The 14767-nt window shown below is 43.4% G+C and overlaps 1 protein-coding gene across 13 annotated transcripts in view; it reads left to right on the top strand.

Moving 5' to 3' along the window:
• Positions 1 to 14767, top strand: part of LOC105466343 (activator of transcription and developmental regulator AUTS2) — a 1205160-nt gene that overhangs the window by 1176915 nt on the left and 13478 nt on the right. For 6 of the 13 annotated variants that reach the window (XM_011715330.3, XM_071094059.1, XM_011715338.3 and 3 more), the window contains 7 exons: positions 1370 to 1623; positions 2730 to 2971; positions 4640 to 4684; positions 7870 to 7965; positions 10457 to 10528; positions 11798 to 11827; positions 13536 to 13607. In XM_011715330.3, the coding sequence (XP_011713632.1) occupies positions 1370 to 1623; positions 2730 to 2971; positions 4640 to 4684; positions 7870 to 7965; positions 10457 to 10528; positions 11798 to 11827; positions 13536 to 13607 (811 nt within the window). The remainder of the gene's footprint in view (positions 1 to 1369; positions 1624 to 2729; positions 2972 to 4639; positions 4685 to 7869; positions 7966 to 10456; positions 10529 to 11797; positions 11828 to 13535; positions 13608 to 14767) is intronic. The other 7 variants (XM_011715331.3, XM_011715333.3, XM_011715335.3 and 4 more) reach the window with 7 other exon arrangements.

Here is a 14767-nt window from a genome sequence, read left to right as displayed (position 1 = left end):
GGATCAGGTGGGTGGGACTCGGGGAGGGATCCCTAGGGAGACTGAAGTTTCCTTGTTGGAAACATCATCCCTTTCTCTGAGACTAGAGACAGGGAATGGGGCTGTTGGGTGAGACTCGGGTCTCTTGGGAAAGGACAGGTTGGGATGGGTGGGTGGTGAGGACATTGTAAGGAAGGAAAATATTTTAGGCACTCGAGAGAGCGGAGGCGGAAGGTGAGGAAGGCGTGGAAAGTCCTGGGCCAGGGAGACCCAGCAGCAGTGGGAGGCAGGGAATCGAAGCCTGGGGCATATCAGAGGCCACGCACTGTGAGCAGATCCTTTCAAGGCAGGCTCTTGCAAACTCTGACAGAAGAAGTATTAAAGAAAACTTGTCTCCCTGCAGTTCCAAAGGCAGGAAGATTGGGAGCCAATGAGTATCCCAGTATAAGGATTTTTTTTTTTTTTTTTTTTGGTTCTGATTTACTTCCTCCTATGTGGGTCAGAGAAGTAGGGAAGAAAGAAAACAAGCTGCGTTTAGAGAAAGTGAGAAATTTCTGTATGGAAATCCAGGCTCTCCTCGGTCTTGTTTTTGCCAAGTTACAGAGAAACGTCTAAAAAGCAGCAGAGGAACACAGCAAAGAAAAGAGAGGCAGAAACCCAGTGTGCAGCGCCAAGTGGAGCCAACCCTTGGTGCCCCGGGGGCTATAATTCTAACCCGGCACAGCTCCTGAGGCTGTGTGTCTTTGTTACTGTTTTCCTTTTGAAAACCTGGAGGCTTTGGTGGTTCCGGGCCTTGCTATTTCCTAAGAGGCGACGGCCCAGTCTTTGGGAGGCAGGTTTCTTCCCCAAGGAGCCAGGCCCGGCTTCTGACCCCTCGGCTGTTTCTGTGGTCTCCAGACCATAAAGTGATGTGAGAACCCAGGCACCTGGGTTTCACCTCTTCTTTGTGTGTCTTCATTTAAGAGGTAACAAGACAGATGGGGTGAACTCAGATCATCGCGTTTTTTATTCCTTTGTGTTAACTGTTACTTTATAGGAGATGTAGCTAGTGGAGAATGGAAGGCTGGGGATTTTCTAGGGGCAGAGATGAGAATCTGGCCACAGGAACGAGAGAGGCCCTGAGGTTTAGGCAGAATGAGCTGTCTCGACATCAAGATGCCCCACAGCCCTGAAGCAGCAGTTTCGGTTTGCTCTGTCTGCAGTAACGATGGGAAAGTTTGCAGGAGTTGTAATTTCAGAAAGTGTGTGCATACAGGGAGGATCTGTAAAGAGGAAGGGGCAAGAGAGACTGTGGTGAGGGTTTAGGGGAAGGAGATAGGATTCTTTAAAAGCGAATACATTGCTTACCTTTTTTTATTTTTTTCTTTTCTGTTTTTTCTTGCTCCGATAGCAGTAGCAGAAGCAGCACTCCAGCAAAGACTCAGCCCGCCCCTCCTCACATCTCCCACCACCCCTCTGCCTCCCCATTCCCCCTCTCCCTGCCCAACCACAGCCCCCTGCACAGCTTCACACCCACCCTCCAGCCCCCCGCACACTCACATCACCCCAATATGTTTGCCCCTCCCACTGCTCTGCCTCCTCCACCACCACTGACATCAGGAAGTCTGCAGGTGGCCGGACACCCGGCCGGGAGCACTTACTCAGGTAGGACCGAGGGGCCTGTGCTCATGACCCCGACACCCACCACCCCTGGCTGTGACCTCACCCTACCTATGTTGTCCCGATTGCAAGGTTGCATTTGCCTACAATTTTTTCCTTCCTTACTCTAATCTTCCTCAAACGCTCTCTGGCCTGAGGTCCAGCAAAAATACCTGTCAGCACCCATACTAAGCTTAGCTCAGCCCCTGTGAACCTGACACTGCCCGAAGAGAGGAGGTTTGTTTGGAGTTAGGAGGCATTTCCAGCTAAATTCAGCCACTGAGTGGTCAGACGCAGGTAGCGTGTGTCCTGTGTCGTCTGGGCTCTCCTGAGAGCGATGGAAACGTCCCCAAGCCCATGTCTGTTTCGCTCCAGGATCTTAGATTGCGTCCTGGTTTAAGGGGGTTTCTTTTCACTGGGCAGGGCCTTCTCTGGTCTCCTTGGGAGGAGATGACACACTCTTTGTGACAATATATCCCAGAATTTTAAGGGCAGACCTCATGTTAGACACAGGGTCCTTGTCTCCTCACCTGTGTTAATCAGGTCAAGTGTCCCAGTTCTGGTCCAGTGTAGCCATGGTATGCTGCTAATACAGAGAGCCATATAGCAGTAATTGACACTTGAAGAGGGCGTGCGAGCCCTGCCATGTGAACAGCTGACATTTATTAGTGTGCTGTCACTGTTTCCAAGCACTTAAATGTGCAAATTGCTTTAACCCTCAAAAATCAAACCCATGAGTTAGGCAGTATTATTGTCCCCCTCTTGAAGATGGGAAAACTGGCCCTCGGATGGGTTATTTGCCCTGCCCAGGGTCACTCAGCTGGTGGTGACAGCTGGAAATCGGACTCTGGCGTTTGGCCTGGAGCTTTTCCCCAAATCGATAGACTGCCTGTCCCTGAAAGCTGGGAGACCAGCTAGAGAACAGGGAGACAGGGTGCGACTGGGCCTTGGTCTCCTCTGCTTCATTGATTGCCCCCTTTTATCTCAGGGCCCAGCCGCACCCTGTCACCCCTGCCACTGTGTCATCAGCCCCGTATCCCTCCACAGGAAGGCACTCCGATGTCCTGTTCTGAAGGAAAAGGTGTCATTGTCTCCCTCTTCTTCTCTTCCAGAGCAAGACATCTTGCGACAGGAACTGAACACTCGTTTTTTGGCCTCTCAGAGTGCTGACCGCGGGGCTTCGCTGGGCCCTCCGCCCTACCTGCGGACCGAGTTCCATCAGCACCAGCACCAGCACCAGCACACCCACCAGCACACGCACCAGCACACCTTCACGCCGTTCCCCCACGCCATCCCGCCCACCGCCATCATGCCGACGCCAGCACCTCCCATGGTGCGTACCCCAGGCAGAAATGTGAGGATAAGTAGAGCACGACTCTTTTCTTTATGCAGCACGTGGGACCGGGCTGGGCAGCGGGGCCACCAGAGATCGAATGGGGAGTGACGGCTGTTTGCTGGAGGGAAGGGAATGTGTCTAGTACCCTGCCTCAGGCAGCTCTGACTTCAGGGGCCTACAGTAGGAACTTCTTTCTGGGCAGTGGTATCCAGCACTGCCGGTGGAAATGATTCCATCTGCCCTCAAAACAGTTGTGCCCAGTGTTGATGGCTAACTTCTTAAAGGGTTGTTTTGTTTTTTTGAGCATCCCGGGAGACTGTCACCAGACAGAAAATGCACCTGCTTGTGCTTTGCACCAAGTGCTAGCACATACATTCTTGCAGGGTAATGGGGATGAACAAGAGAAGGGAGAGAGACCTCAGCCGGGAGGCTGGGACTGCGTTGGGTGCCACGTCCACCTGCGCATTCCGATGGCTTCCCTAAACCCACTTTGTTGGAGGTGTTGTATTTCTTGTGTTTCATAAGACAGTCCCTAATCTGGTATTGTGCTCTGTCAGCAAGTGTTCAGGGATCCCTGCAGGGACAGAACTGTCTGCCTTGGGGCAAGAGGAACCACTGGCCATGACATGGTCTTGGTCTTCACTGGGGGCTAGCACGTGTCCAGAACCAGTTAGGAATTTCTTTTTTTAAAGTGAATAACCATAATTAATAGTGCCATATTAGAATGGTAAATATTCTCAGATAGAGTCCTGTCTAACAGTGAGTATTAGAGTCATTTTTTACTTAATTTTTAGTATTTCAGAAAATACTGGATTTTAAGGTCGTCACTATAGGCATTATGAGAATAAATTGCATGATTTTAAAAGGAGTCCACTTCACCCAAGTTTGCTTCCTCTCCTTCCTCTCCCTCCCCCATCTTATTCAACTTACTTTTTAAAAATATGTTTTTAAAGTTTGTTTTATAAATGTCATTTCAAGGAATATTAGCAATGAGGCCTTGTGAGCAGAAATATGTTTTTAATAGCAAATCCTGTATCTCTTTTTTGGATGAACTATACTTCTCAACAATTAGATTTTGAAGATCCTAAGATTTTGAGAAAGTTTTCTGCTGGCCTGTGTGAGCTGTTTCACAAATTAATTTAACCAAGGGTAGTTATAGTATCAATATGATGACATTATTTAGAGGGGACAATAGTATACTCTTTTTCTGTTCAAATGAAAGGCTGTCTGGCCCACCCCAGATCACTTTGTATTTGGGTGTCATACATTTCAGAAGACAGCTGCATGGCAAGACAGTTTTTCTGCCAAAGTAAAGATGAAAATAGGGGGAATTCACTGGGTAAATCAGACCAAATGCTCACCTCTCTCTGATTTATCTGGATAATTGCCTATTCTCTCCTGTTTAGATGTTTGGTTCGTGCCAATCTGTAGAAAGAAAATAGTAGGAAGAAAGGCATCCTAGTATGTGCAGAACCCAAATGGACCACTTGGTTTTTCACTTCGTTCTTCCATTTTTGTTGTCTTCTTGTCAGGGAGACTCAGGAGCTCAGAATGGTTTCATATATAATGAGGTTATTGGGTCTGATGACAACTTAATGACAGGGAAGCTTTGTAGGGCCACCTCCACTGTAGCAGTGAACAAAAATGCAGATTAAGTAACTAGCTTTTGCTTTGATCCCTTTACAGTTTGACAAATACCCTACAAAAGTTGACCCATTCTACCGGCACAGTGTGAGTTTCATTACCATGCTACACATTGAATGTAACCGCTTTGCCATTTTTGTGCTGTTGCCACAGATCAGTCAATGACTAGCAGCCTTCCTTAATCATCTTTGCAAGAGTTCCCATTGCTCCTTGCCACTTTGGATGCTTGCTTTTGTGGTGTTTTGCTTTTGGTAAAGATGCAGTATCATCTTCTGAATCAAAAGATCATAAGCACTCCGAAGGCTTGAAAGCAGAGTTGCTCTTTAGTGGCAGTCAGGCATCTGTCCTGCAAAGTGAGGTGTCTGCAGTGGAGTCAGCAGAGTTCCAGGAGAGTCCGAAATCACAGCATTTCAGTCGTCAGTTGAAATGTCACTAACACAGAAGTCCTGGAATGCAACCTGAATTATTTCCTCTAAATAGAAAGTCCCTTGTCTTTTTGACTCATGACTCTTCAACGAGTAGATTTTCATTTGCTCTAGACTAAATGTAGAACCCTCTTCCACATGGCTGGTATTGTTCTGTTGAGTTTGTTGCAATGGAAAGTAAAAATATCACTTAATTAAAATAAACTCCCAAAATTGAAATGAGTGATATTTTCTCTTTAAACTCATTCTCCTTTATTTAAAAAAAAAAACACAAAAACAAACCAAAAAAAAAAAAAACTTGTTTTATGCAATTTTAAGAGTACGTTCTGGAACTTCAATTGATAACACCCTAAGTTATATGTTCAGTTAACTTGTAAGACAAGAGCTTATTTTTATTCAAAGACCTTGAATATTTCCATGATATTTTGATGATGGGGTGAATACTGCATCATTTTTATCTGAAAATTTGCAAGTTTCTTTGCCAGTGATTTTTTTTTTTTTTTATGAAACCAGAAAAAAGAGAAGGTTAATCATTGCTTGTAGCCATGTTGATTCACCATACTCAACTGTTCTTGCTTAGGTTTGTAGATAGTGTTCTCTTAACCATTTGAGTAGAAGTGCTACTTTAATAGGTCAGCAAAGACTGAATTCATTCATACTGTGAACCAGATGATTAGATACCATGTTAGTCAAGAGTGCAGCTGAGAAGTCAAGACTAGTAAATATTAGAAATCAATTGAGAATTATGTACTCTAGGGGCATTCAGAAATAACATAAGATGAAAGACCTCTTTAAAAAGAAGTTAGAAAAGTATATTTGATGACTCCTCCCCATCCCTCCCAACATGGTCCCCTCCTGTTCTGCTCAGTACTGGGATACAAAAACAGATTTCACGGGGACACCCAAAGCCCAGTAGACCTGTGGATTTCCTCTTTGGGTCTGGCCCATGGATGGCACCATTATGCCCCAGTCTATACTTTGCTGATTTAAAGTAAGGACCAGCTAACACAATAATTCATATAGAAAGTTCAACGTGCCCAACAAGTGGCTCAGATTTACTTTCTAGGACCCACTGCGGTGCCTTCTCATATGCATATTCTACAGTCCTAGGCCGAAGATGGAGAATAAGCCTGGAGGTCTGAATTTTTGGAAAGTGTATGTATTATTAGGCGCTTCAGGTTTTTAGTCGGGGGAGGAATGATCAGCTATATTTATGTTCTAAGAGGTCAGTAATGGAATAAAACAAAAAGAAAGTAGTAAGAACATCCAATTTTTAAATTGTAAACTTAAAGGGAAAATGCCCACCTGGAGGCAGAGTATAGAGATCTGAGTGTGTTTTACTGTGGCATGTATTTAATTACTCAGCTTTATTCAGTGTACTGTGGGAGAGTTATTTCATATTAGGAGTTATAGTGGATAATATATGAAGTACTCAGTCTCCCCTGCTTTGGGGATTAGGACATTATAAGGGGAATTAAGATGCAATGCACTCAAGTATCTAAAACACAATTTTAGACTTAAAAGTAGTTTTAAATGAGGGCACTTGGCTTGCAATCACTATTTAAGTGGATTTAGTTCAATATCAATTAGTCTGAAAAACTTTGCTGCATCATTGAAGGGAGCAAAATGAAATAAAGACCAACAGAAAAAGGACGTGCTCTGAAAATGGGATTGCAAAATGTGAATTACTAAAAATAACTGACACAAATACTTTACGAGGAAGAGCTTCAATTACTGTTGTAATTTTGACATAATAAACAACCACGAGGGTGGGGCATTCTTTAAAATATTTGTATGGTGGCTTGATCACAGTAAATGGAACCAGACCAATAGGACCTCAAAAAGATTAAATTTTTAGAAGGAGGGAAAGATGTGTTTGCATTGCCTTCTCTCTGTATGTCTTTCCTCAATTGTGTCCTTTTATAGACTGTCGATTGAGGAAAATTCATAGTCTTCATTCAGACTCATTCTGTTACCATCATAGAGTGGACTCCTACGTGAAGGGCTTGGCTTGAGTATCCTCCAAAGAGCTTGTTCATTTAATAGCAGAAACCGTTGAGAAGTGGCCATAAAAATTCAGATTTCATATGTTCATACAGAAGTGCTTTAAGCACCTGAGAGTTAAACAAGAGCAAGTGAAAGCTCGATAGTGATATTCCAGACTCGGGTTATTTCTGTGCAACTAGAATCCATCTTCTAGGCCAATTGGCAGCTCCATTTAAAGTATACATCGAGTCGTTTTATTTTACCCTTTCACACATATTTGTCATTATTTTAGATGAGAGAATTAAATTGTCCTCTGGAACTGCCACTTCTACAACAGCCTAATGAAGCAAGGATTGTGAATATGTTCTCATTTCCTCACACTATTAAAAGTCTAAAAGTACTAATCGAGTTTTAATGGTATAAAATCCTGGCACTCATGAAGACTTCTTTTTCTTCCCTTTTTTTTTTCTTTTTTCTGCCTTTTTTTCCCCCTAATTAACTTGTAATTTTCTGGGCATCTTATTTGGCTCAGAGTCCCTCCTGTTTTTGAAATGCATTAAAACCTCCAATCATTTAGGACTTCTGATTTAACAATTAATAATTAGAAAAGCTCCCTTTCTAATGATGCCCTCACCCAGGACGTCATTTGCTGGCTGATTGATCCTGAACTACTTTTAACTTTTGAAGTTACACATTCATGGCGCATCTGTGTGATCATCCCATCATGGCTTCTTGACTAATAGCATCAAACTGAGATTACTTGGCTTGCTCATGTCGATGTCTTTCAATGGGACGGGAATTTGAATATGTCACTTGCCTCCTACTAAAATCTTTTTTCCCCCTCTCCGTCTTTGGCCACAGCTCTTCCATTCCTATCCTCCTGCAGTGTCGGGCATCCCCCCTATGATTCCGCCCACTGGCCCTTTTGGTTCACTACAAGGAGCATTTCAGCCGAAGGTAAGAAACCTCACAGTGAAAACACACAGGCATGTGTCTAAGTGGCGTCCCGGGGCCGGGCGTGCAGGAAGTTCTGCGTCCTCTTGCCTGCGCAGTGACTCATTAATCAGGTCCTAAGTGACCAATGGGATTAGAGTGAGCCTTTTTTTTTTTTTTTCTTCCGAGTCCATCTGGTTTTAAATGGCCGTGAAAATTCAATTTTCAAACTGTACTACCCACGTAATCTCAGTTAAGCTAAGATTTCTTGTGCTCTTCAAAATATACATTATATTTATTTTTTTTACTACCAATATCGTGGACATAGCTTCTGGTCAGGAATTCTATGACATATCAGACACATGTGTGCCATGTTGTTCTTCAGATATATGTAATCAGTAAAGACACAAAGCTGGGTCCTTATTGATTTTAGTAGAAGTGGGGATAAAGGCTTCAAGTATATGTAATTAGTAAAGACAAAGCTGAGTCCTTATTTACTTCAGTAGAAGTGGGGATAAAGGTCCCACAACTAAAATTGTATCCTACGAATTCTTCTCTCATTCTCCCTCATTTCTCTCGCCAACCCCATCGGCTGCTAACAGGGTCTGCCCGCAGTGGGGTGGTTGCCTACCATTTTGGTCCTCCTTTCTTTCTCCCTCTCTCTCTCTCAGCCATCCCACCCCTGCCATGGTTACACTGGCCAAGGCCAAGACTTTGTCATCAGTTACTAACATCCTAGAGTGAAATTAACCTTTCATCCTTGGTAACAGTTAAATTCTCTTCCACCTAGTCAGTGATAATGCTGTCCAACGTTGGCTACAGCTGTCTGTAAAGGTCAATATTGAAGAGTCATTCTGGAAACACTATCTTTTTAAATATACTTAACAGTTTCTATTTTACTTTCACACAAAAATAAAGAGAGTCATACTCTCATGTGGGTAACCATTCTCAGACTTGAAGATATTATGCTGTGTGTCATTGAGTTTTCCTTTTTCTTTTCCCCCCATCTCATTTCTAAGGTAAAACACAGTTTTGGGCCAGAGTTTTCCAGGATAAGCACGTAACTGCATTTCCAAAGAGGTGTTGCATTAAAACTAGGCACAGGAAAAGAATTAAAAGGCATTAGAGGTGGGGGTCCCCCTCCCCTTCAAAATCACCTGCATTGAATTGCATTGAATTCAGTTCATCTATTGAATTTGCCGCCATTGAATTGCAGCCTATATGCAAGGTTACTGATACACTGGGCTTTTATGACGGCCTTGCTAAACACCTCCTATCTGGAGATAAAATGATGGTGATTTTAAACTCCTTCCCCCAGTCTGCACTTTACTACTTCCCCAGACCCGGGCCTGTCCCCTCTAGGTTGCACCAAATCTCTGGGGCCTCCCCAAGCAGACTGGTAGGTCATTTAATAAATTAGACTATGTCCCTCACTCACAATTATCCAATCACACAGAAAACTACATCTGGGCAAGAAAGTGTCTCTCCTGGTGTTGAAATAGGCCTTTCCAGGCCATCGTCCTGATTGAATATGTAGATTGCAGTTCATTAGTGGAGTTCTTCATATGTATGCAAATCAGGCTGTTAACAACTCCAGCTTAATTGTTAGTTGTACTGCAGCTGATTGCTTTTCTTTCTTTCATTCTTTATTCCCCCCTTCTCCTTGTAGGCAAGCTTCGTGCCTAAACTTGAGCTCTTTTTCCCGACAAGTTTAACATCCTGGCGTGGGGGGTGTTCATAGAAGTTGTGATTTCTTCAATAAAATAACTGGTGGTGTCTCCTGAATCCTTTCCCACTAGAAAGCAGTGATTGCGCCCAAAGTACGCTTTGTATTGTTGCTAATTCAAAGGACAGAAGCTCACAGATAAGGTTAATATGAGTAATATTTGAGAATGTTGGTGGGAATAGGTAAGAGCAAGCAGAATTGCTTTAGAAATCATCGAAGAGCAGATCTGCAAGGTCCCTAAATTAGGTTCTCTTGTCCCATTTCCACCACTGCTAATGAGTAATTACTGAGTGTAATTCCTTGTTATTGTCTACCAGTTAAAACTGAGAGCTTAATGTCTGTACTTTCAGTTATTCTGATGAGAAACACCTGATCCTGCCAATTATAATAATGTTCACTTAAGCATTTCTTGGAATGTTTGGTGATTAAAATAAAAAAAAAAAAAAAAAACCAATGGCAGTCCCTGCCATGGGTTCATTTGGAGGAAGAGGAGTTCCAGGACAGCATTTACGTTTGTTGCTTCTCTTTTTTGGTCCTGTGCTTTTTATTGCAGTGAAATGTTCTGGGGACCTCTCTCTGCTTTTAGATGCCATTGCTGGAGAGAGCAAGCTGTGGTCAGGCCCCTTTGAGAAAGAGCATGTGTGGTCCTTGAGAAAAATGAATCTTGCATTTCAGAAGGAAACAAACAAATGAAGTTTGGCTTCTCTCCTTTAGGAGGAGGGAAGGATCTTGCTTTCGTGTCACCTGTTTTGTGCTTCCTAAGTAAGCTGTGGTCTAATTAATTTGTAGACATCCAACCCTATCGATGTCGCTGCTCGGCCTGGGACAGTCCCACACACTTTACTACAAAAGGACCCGAGGGTACGTGCAAAGTCAGGCTTGGTCTCAGGTAACACCAGGGGGTGTGTGTTTGCACGGGTCGGCCAGCCCAGTGCTCGCATCTTCCGTAGCTCCTTTGAGCGAGCTGCTGTTTCAGCTGTTCTTCCAGTTTGTGGAAGAAAATGCCAATGACTCTTAGAGAACAGTCTCTGCTGCTCACTGCGAGCGTAGGACACAAAGAGACCGACTTGCCAATGGGAGAAAAGAGGAATGAGTTATGGTCTGAGCCCAGAAATTGGACAGTGTCAGCTTGTATACTTTTTACTTAACCCATCTTCTCTTTCTATGGTCTCCTTAAATTGTCTTACACAAATGAAGTAGCTACAGAAGGTTTTGAATGGAAAAGCACTAAGGTGCTTTTCTTCCTGGAAGTCAGGCTACACATCCCCCCCTTGCCTGGGGTCAGGAAGTTATTGTACTGCACGGCTCTTTGGCCCTCTATTTTTAACGTGCTAGGGATCCTTTTGTACTCTAGAGCTAAATAAAATATGCATTATGCTTTGGTTATGTTGTTTATTCATAATTTATTACCACTGCCTGCTTCCAAAAAAGGAATTTGAAGTTATACGATAGATAAAATCTTGCCTCATTGATTGTTATTTATAGTCATCTTTACACGAAATATGAAAACATCTTTAACAATATTGTCTTTTTACCTACATAAGGGCAGTCAGAAATTGATAACCAGAGTTAGATAGAAGTTTAAAATGACTCAACTATGTAAGTATGTCATGATGTGTAGTGAACTTCTGGAAAATGTCTAATACCTATAAATAATGTAAAGTCATCAATGTAAGGGTATTGGTAAAGACAGCCTAATTCTCCTGGATGGATGGATGGAAAGAACACCTCTCCCCAGATACCAGTTAGTAGAGCTGTACTACAGCTGTAAAAGCCTGGGGTCTGAAGGCCATTCTGCCTCAGACCTACCCAGTGTGGTTGGAGCTCAAAACAGTGAAACTCCTGGTGTGTGATGTGAGCAAATCACATTGCCAGAGGGCACATTGCTATTGATTAAACTTGTACAGGGGCTTGTCAGCGTAGATGTACCAAGGCTTGTGAAGTGGGGGAGGGGACACTTGGCACTTTTGATAGTGTGAAAATGGGTTAATTATTCTCTAAAAGGACTTCATTTAAAAGTAAAATTCTAACATTTTAATTTCCCCTCCTAATGAAGCACTACAAATTTGTTAATTAGAGCAATTGTTTGAGTGACAGGCATGTAACCAAGTTGTCATTTTCTCTTCACAGTTGACAGATCCTTTCAGACCTATGTTAAGGGTAAGAAAGCTTCTTATAGAACTGTTTTGCAACCTCTATTTGACTCCCTGTGGGTTAAAAATACAAGTCTATTACAAGGAAATAAGCCATAGAAGTGTTGGAATAAGACATCGGAATGACGGTGATTGGGTTTTTCAGGTAGTGTGATTGAAAATGGCCTAAATCGTTTTGCTTTGACCGTTGGAGGCCATTGGCTTTTTTCTCTCTACAACAGAGAAAAGTCAACTGAGTCTGATCTCTTCTTAGCAGTTCTGGAAAAAGGTTTGACGAGTTGGAACCTAAGGGGAAAGACTTAAGCTGTAGGCTGAAGTTAGTCTCTCTCGCACTTAGAAAATATGTAGCTGGGTCTGTTTATTTTGGCTGGTGGCTCCCTCTTTCTGTACTAAGTGGCATTGACTTGCCATAGCCGTTTGACCTCCTTTTAAGGTGCAGGAAGGAGATACTATAAGCATTTGGTTTCTTAACATCTTGCTTAAAGCAAATTGTTCTCGAGGTCTGGAGAGTGGCCAGTGTGATGACCTCTAAATGAATCCTGGTGGTTGGGGGTAAGACAGACGTGATGAATTGTTGGACAGAAGATGGATGGACAGCAGATTTCTTACTATGCATAACTCATTTCTAGGGCATATAATCAGATAATTTGATTTCTCCAGGGGAAAAAGGAGAATTGTGTCATCACTTAGGTGAGGCAGTATATTATTTGTGATTTCAAACTACCCATAATTTCATTGCAAGAGAAAAGAACTGACCCAGACTTGCATTTAAGTATATATTTTCGGCAATAACCCCATACTGTAGAAACCAGAAGCTTCTGTTCTTCGCCGATGTAGAATGAGGCTGTGTTTTCTTCTCATGTATCCAGTAGTTACTGAGCACGCACCCCGAGCTTATGGGTAGATAACTTAGCAGAAATGAAGTGAAGAGGTGGTCCCTGCCCGCTGACTGGTAGAAGAGAATACACTCACAGTACTCCACTCCTTATAAAGCAAGACATGAAATAATTGGAGAGATAATTGATTCAAATTCAACCCCAGAGGGTGGAGGATGGACTTGAGGTCTGCAGAGGCCTAGAGAATAGGAAGGAAGGAATTCTTCTCTTTGTTTCTTTTCTTTTTTTAAACATAGGAACAGTGCCTACCAACATGAATGAGTAGTTGACTCTTAGCATTTATGGTAACTGGGCTTCAGTCAAAATGCGAATTTCTTTGTACCACTTTGGGGGTTAAAAACAACCACAGTCTTGGGGGTGGTTAGGACAGGTTCTGTACCCTCTCTTATTTTGATTTGACTCACAGACATTCACTAATGAGCTCTTCTGAACAGCTGATTTGCATTATAGCATGGCAGCGTTTGTTAAGTAGGGCTTCCCACTCTACCAGGTCTGCCAGCTGGCACCAGAAAAGAAAGAGAAGAGACACAGAGTGGGATTCAGGCTTTTGCCATCTTGTCCTTGCTAACCGGGGAGGTCCTTGTCAATGTGGTTTTCTGAGTAGCAAGCCCACGTGGGGAAAGAGGGGGAGCTGGCTGTGACTCCCTTATGACTGGGCGCTGGAGAGCTGCTGATGGAAAAGCACTTGGAGAGTACAAAGCACTCTTGTTTCATGAAAAAAGCCTCTGCAGCCAAAATCTGCTGAAAGCTTTGGGGAAATTGAAGGTGGTTTTCTCTGAAATGTCTTCCTCCTAACCACGTTGCTCTTTCTTGTTCCAGAAACCAGGGAAGTGGTGTGCTATGCATGTTCACATCGCCTGGCAGATTTACCACCACCAACAGAAAGTCAAGGTCAGTCCGACCTTCCTGGTATAGGAAGAATGGGATGGGCATGTGAGTGTGTGATGTGCTCGGGAGAACCTGATTAACGAGGCATTTAAAATACATCTTACAGACCCATAGTTAGGAAGGATCAAGCCCCTCTTGGAAAAGCTACTCAGAAGTGTTAACTTTTTTTTTTCCCCCCCCTAGAGTCAGGGTCTCATTCTGTTGCCCAGGCTGGAGTACAGGGGGACAGTCATAGCTCACCACAGCCTTGAACTCCTGGGCTGATGTGATCCTCCCACCTCAGTCTCCCAAGCAGCTGGGACTTTAGGCATATACCACCATACTTGGCTAATTTCTTGGTTGTTTTTGTAGAGATGGAGGGTCTCACTGTGTTGCCCAGGCTGGTCTCAGACTCCCGGCCCCAAGCAGTTCTCCCGCCTCAGCCTCCCAAGTAGCTGGGATTACAGTGCAAGCCACAGCAGCCAGCTCAGAAATCTATTAATTAGGGAAACCACCAGTGAAATTACAAAACAAAAGCAAACCGATAATGCCCTGGGGTTCCCGTTTTTTATAATTTTGTCATTTTATTGATCCAAAGGGCTTGAATATGGATTAAATGCTAAAATAAAGCTTTTGGAAATAAAATTGTAGTGACCAAAAATTAGAATACAGAAAATACTTTGCATCTGGGAAGAGCTACAAATGAATGTTGGGTTTGGGTTTTTGTAAAAATAGTGACTGCTGCATTCTTTTCATTTTTTGGCTGTGGGAAAACAGTAGAGTCACGTATGCCCTATATGAAGACGATGCCACTGAACTGTCACTGGTCCTGTTGATGGTCAGTGCCGGGGGCTGGAATACAGTCAGGACTTGCAGGAGCCGCGTTCTGGCCAGTTACCTCGCTGTCCAAAGATGGTTTTTCCTTTCGTCTATATTTTCATCATAGGGATGAACATATTCCATGTTCTGCTAGAGCCTTTATGACTCAGTAGGGGAGAGATCGAGAACTTCTGCGAGTCCCTGGATACAGCATCAGCACTTCGCTTAGGAAACAAAGTAACTGACAAGTCTGTATTTTACAGTCTGGATATTTACAGGCTATGTTACGATGCCGGTAAAAACAGGAGCAAACAAGCAATCAGATAACTCCAATAAGCTTCACTTAATCCATTTCTTCACGAACA

The sequence above is a fragment of the Macaca nemestrina genome, chromosome 4 (genome assembly GCF_043159975.1).
Source record: "Macaca nemestrina isolate mMacNem1 chromosome 4, mMacNem.hap1, whole genome shotgun sequence".
Taxonomy (NCBI): Eukaryota; Metazoa; Chordata; class Mammalia; order Primates; family Cercopithecidae; genus Macaca; species Macaca nemestrina.
The sequence above is the reverse complement of the archived record's forward strand: the minus strand, read 5'-3'. Positions and strand labels throughout refer to the sequence as shown.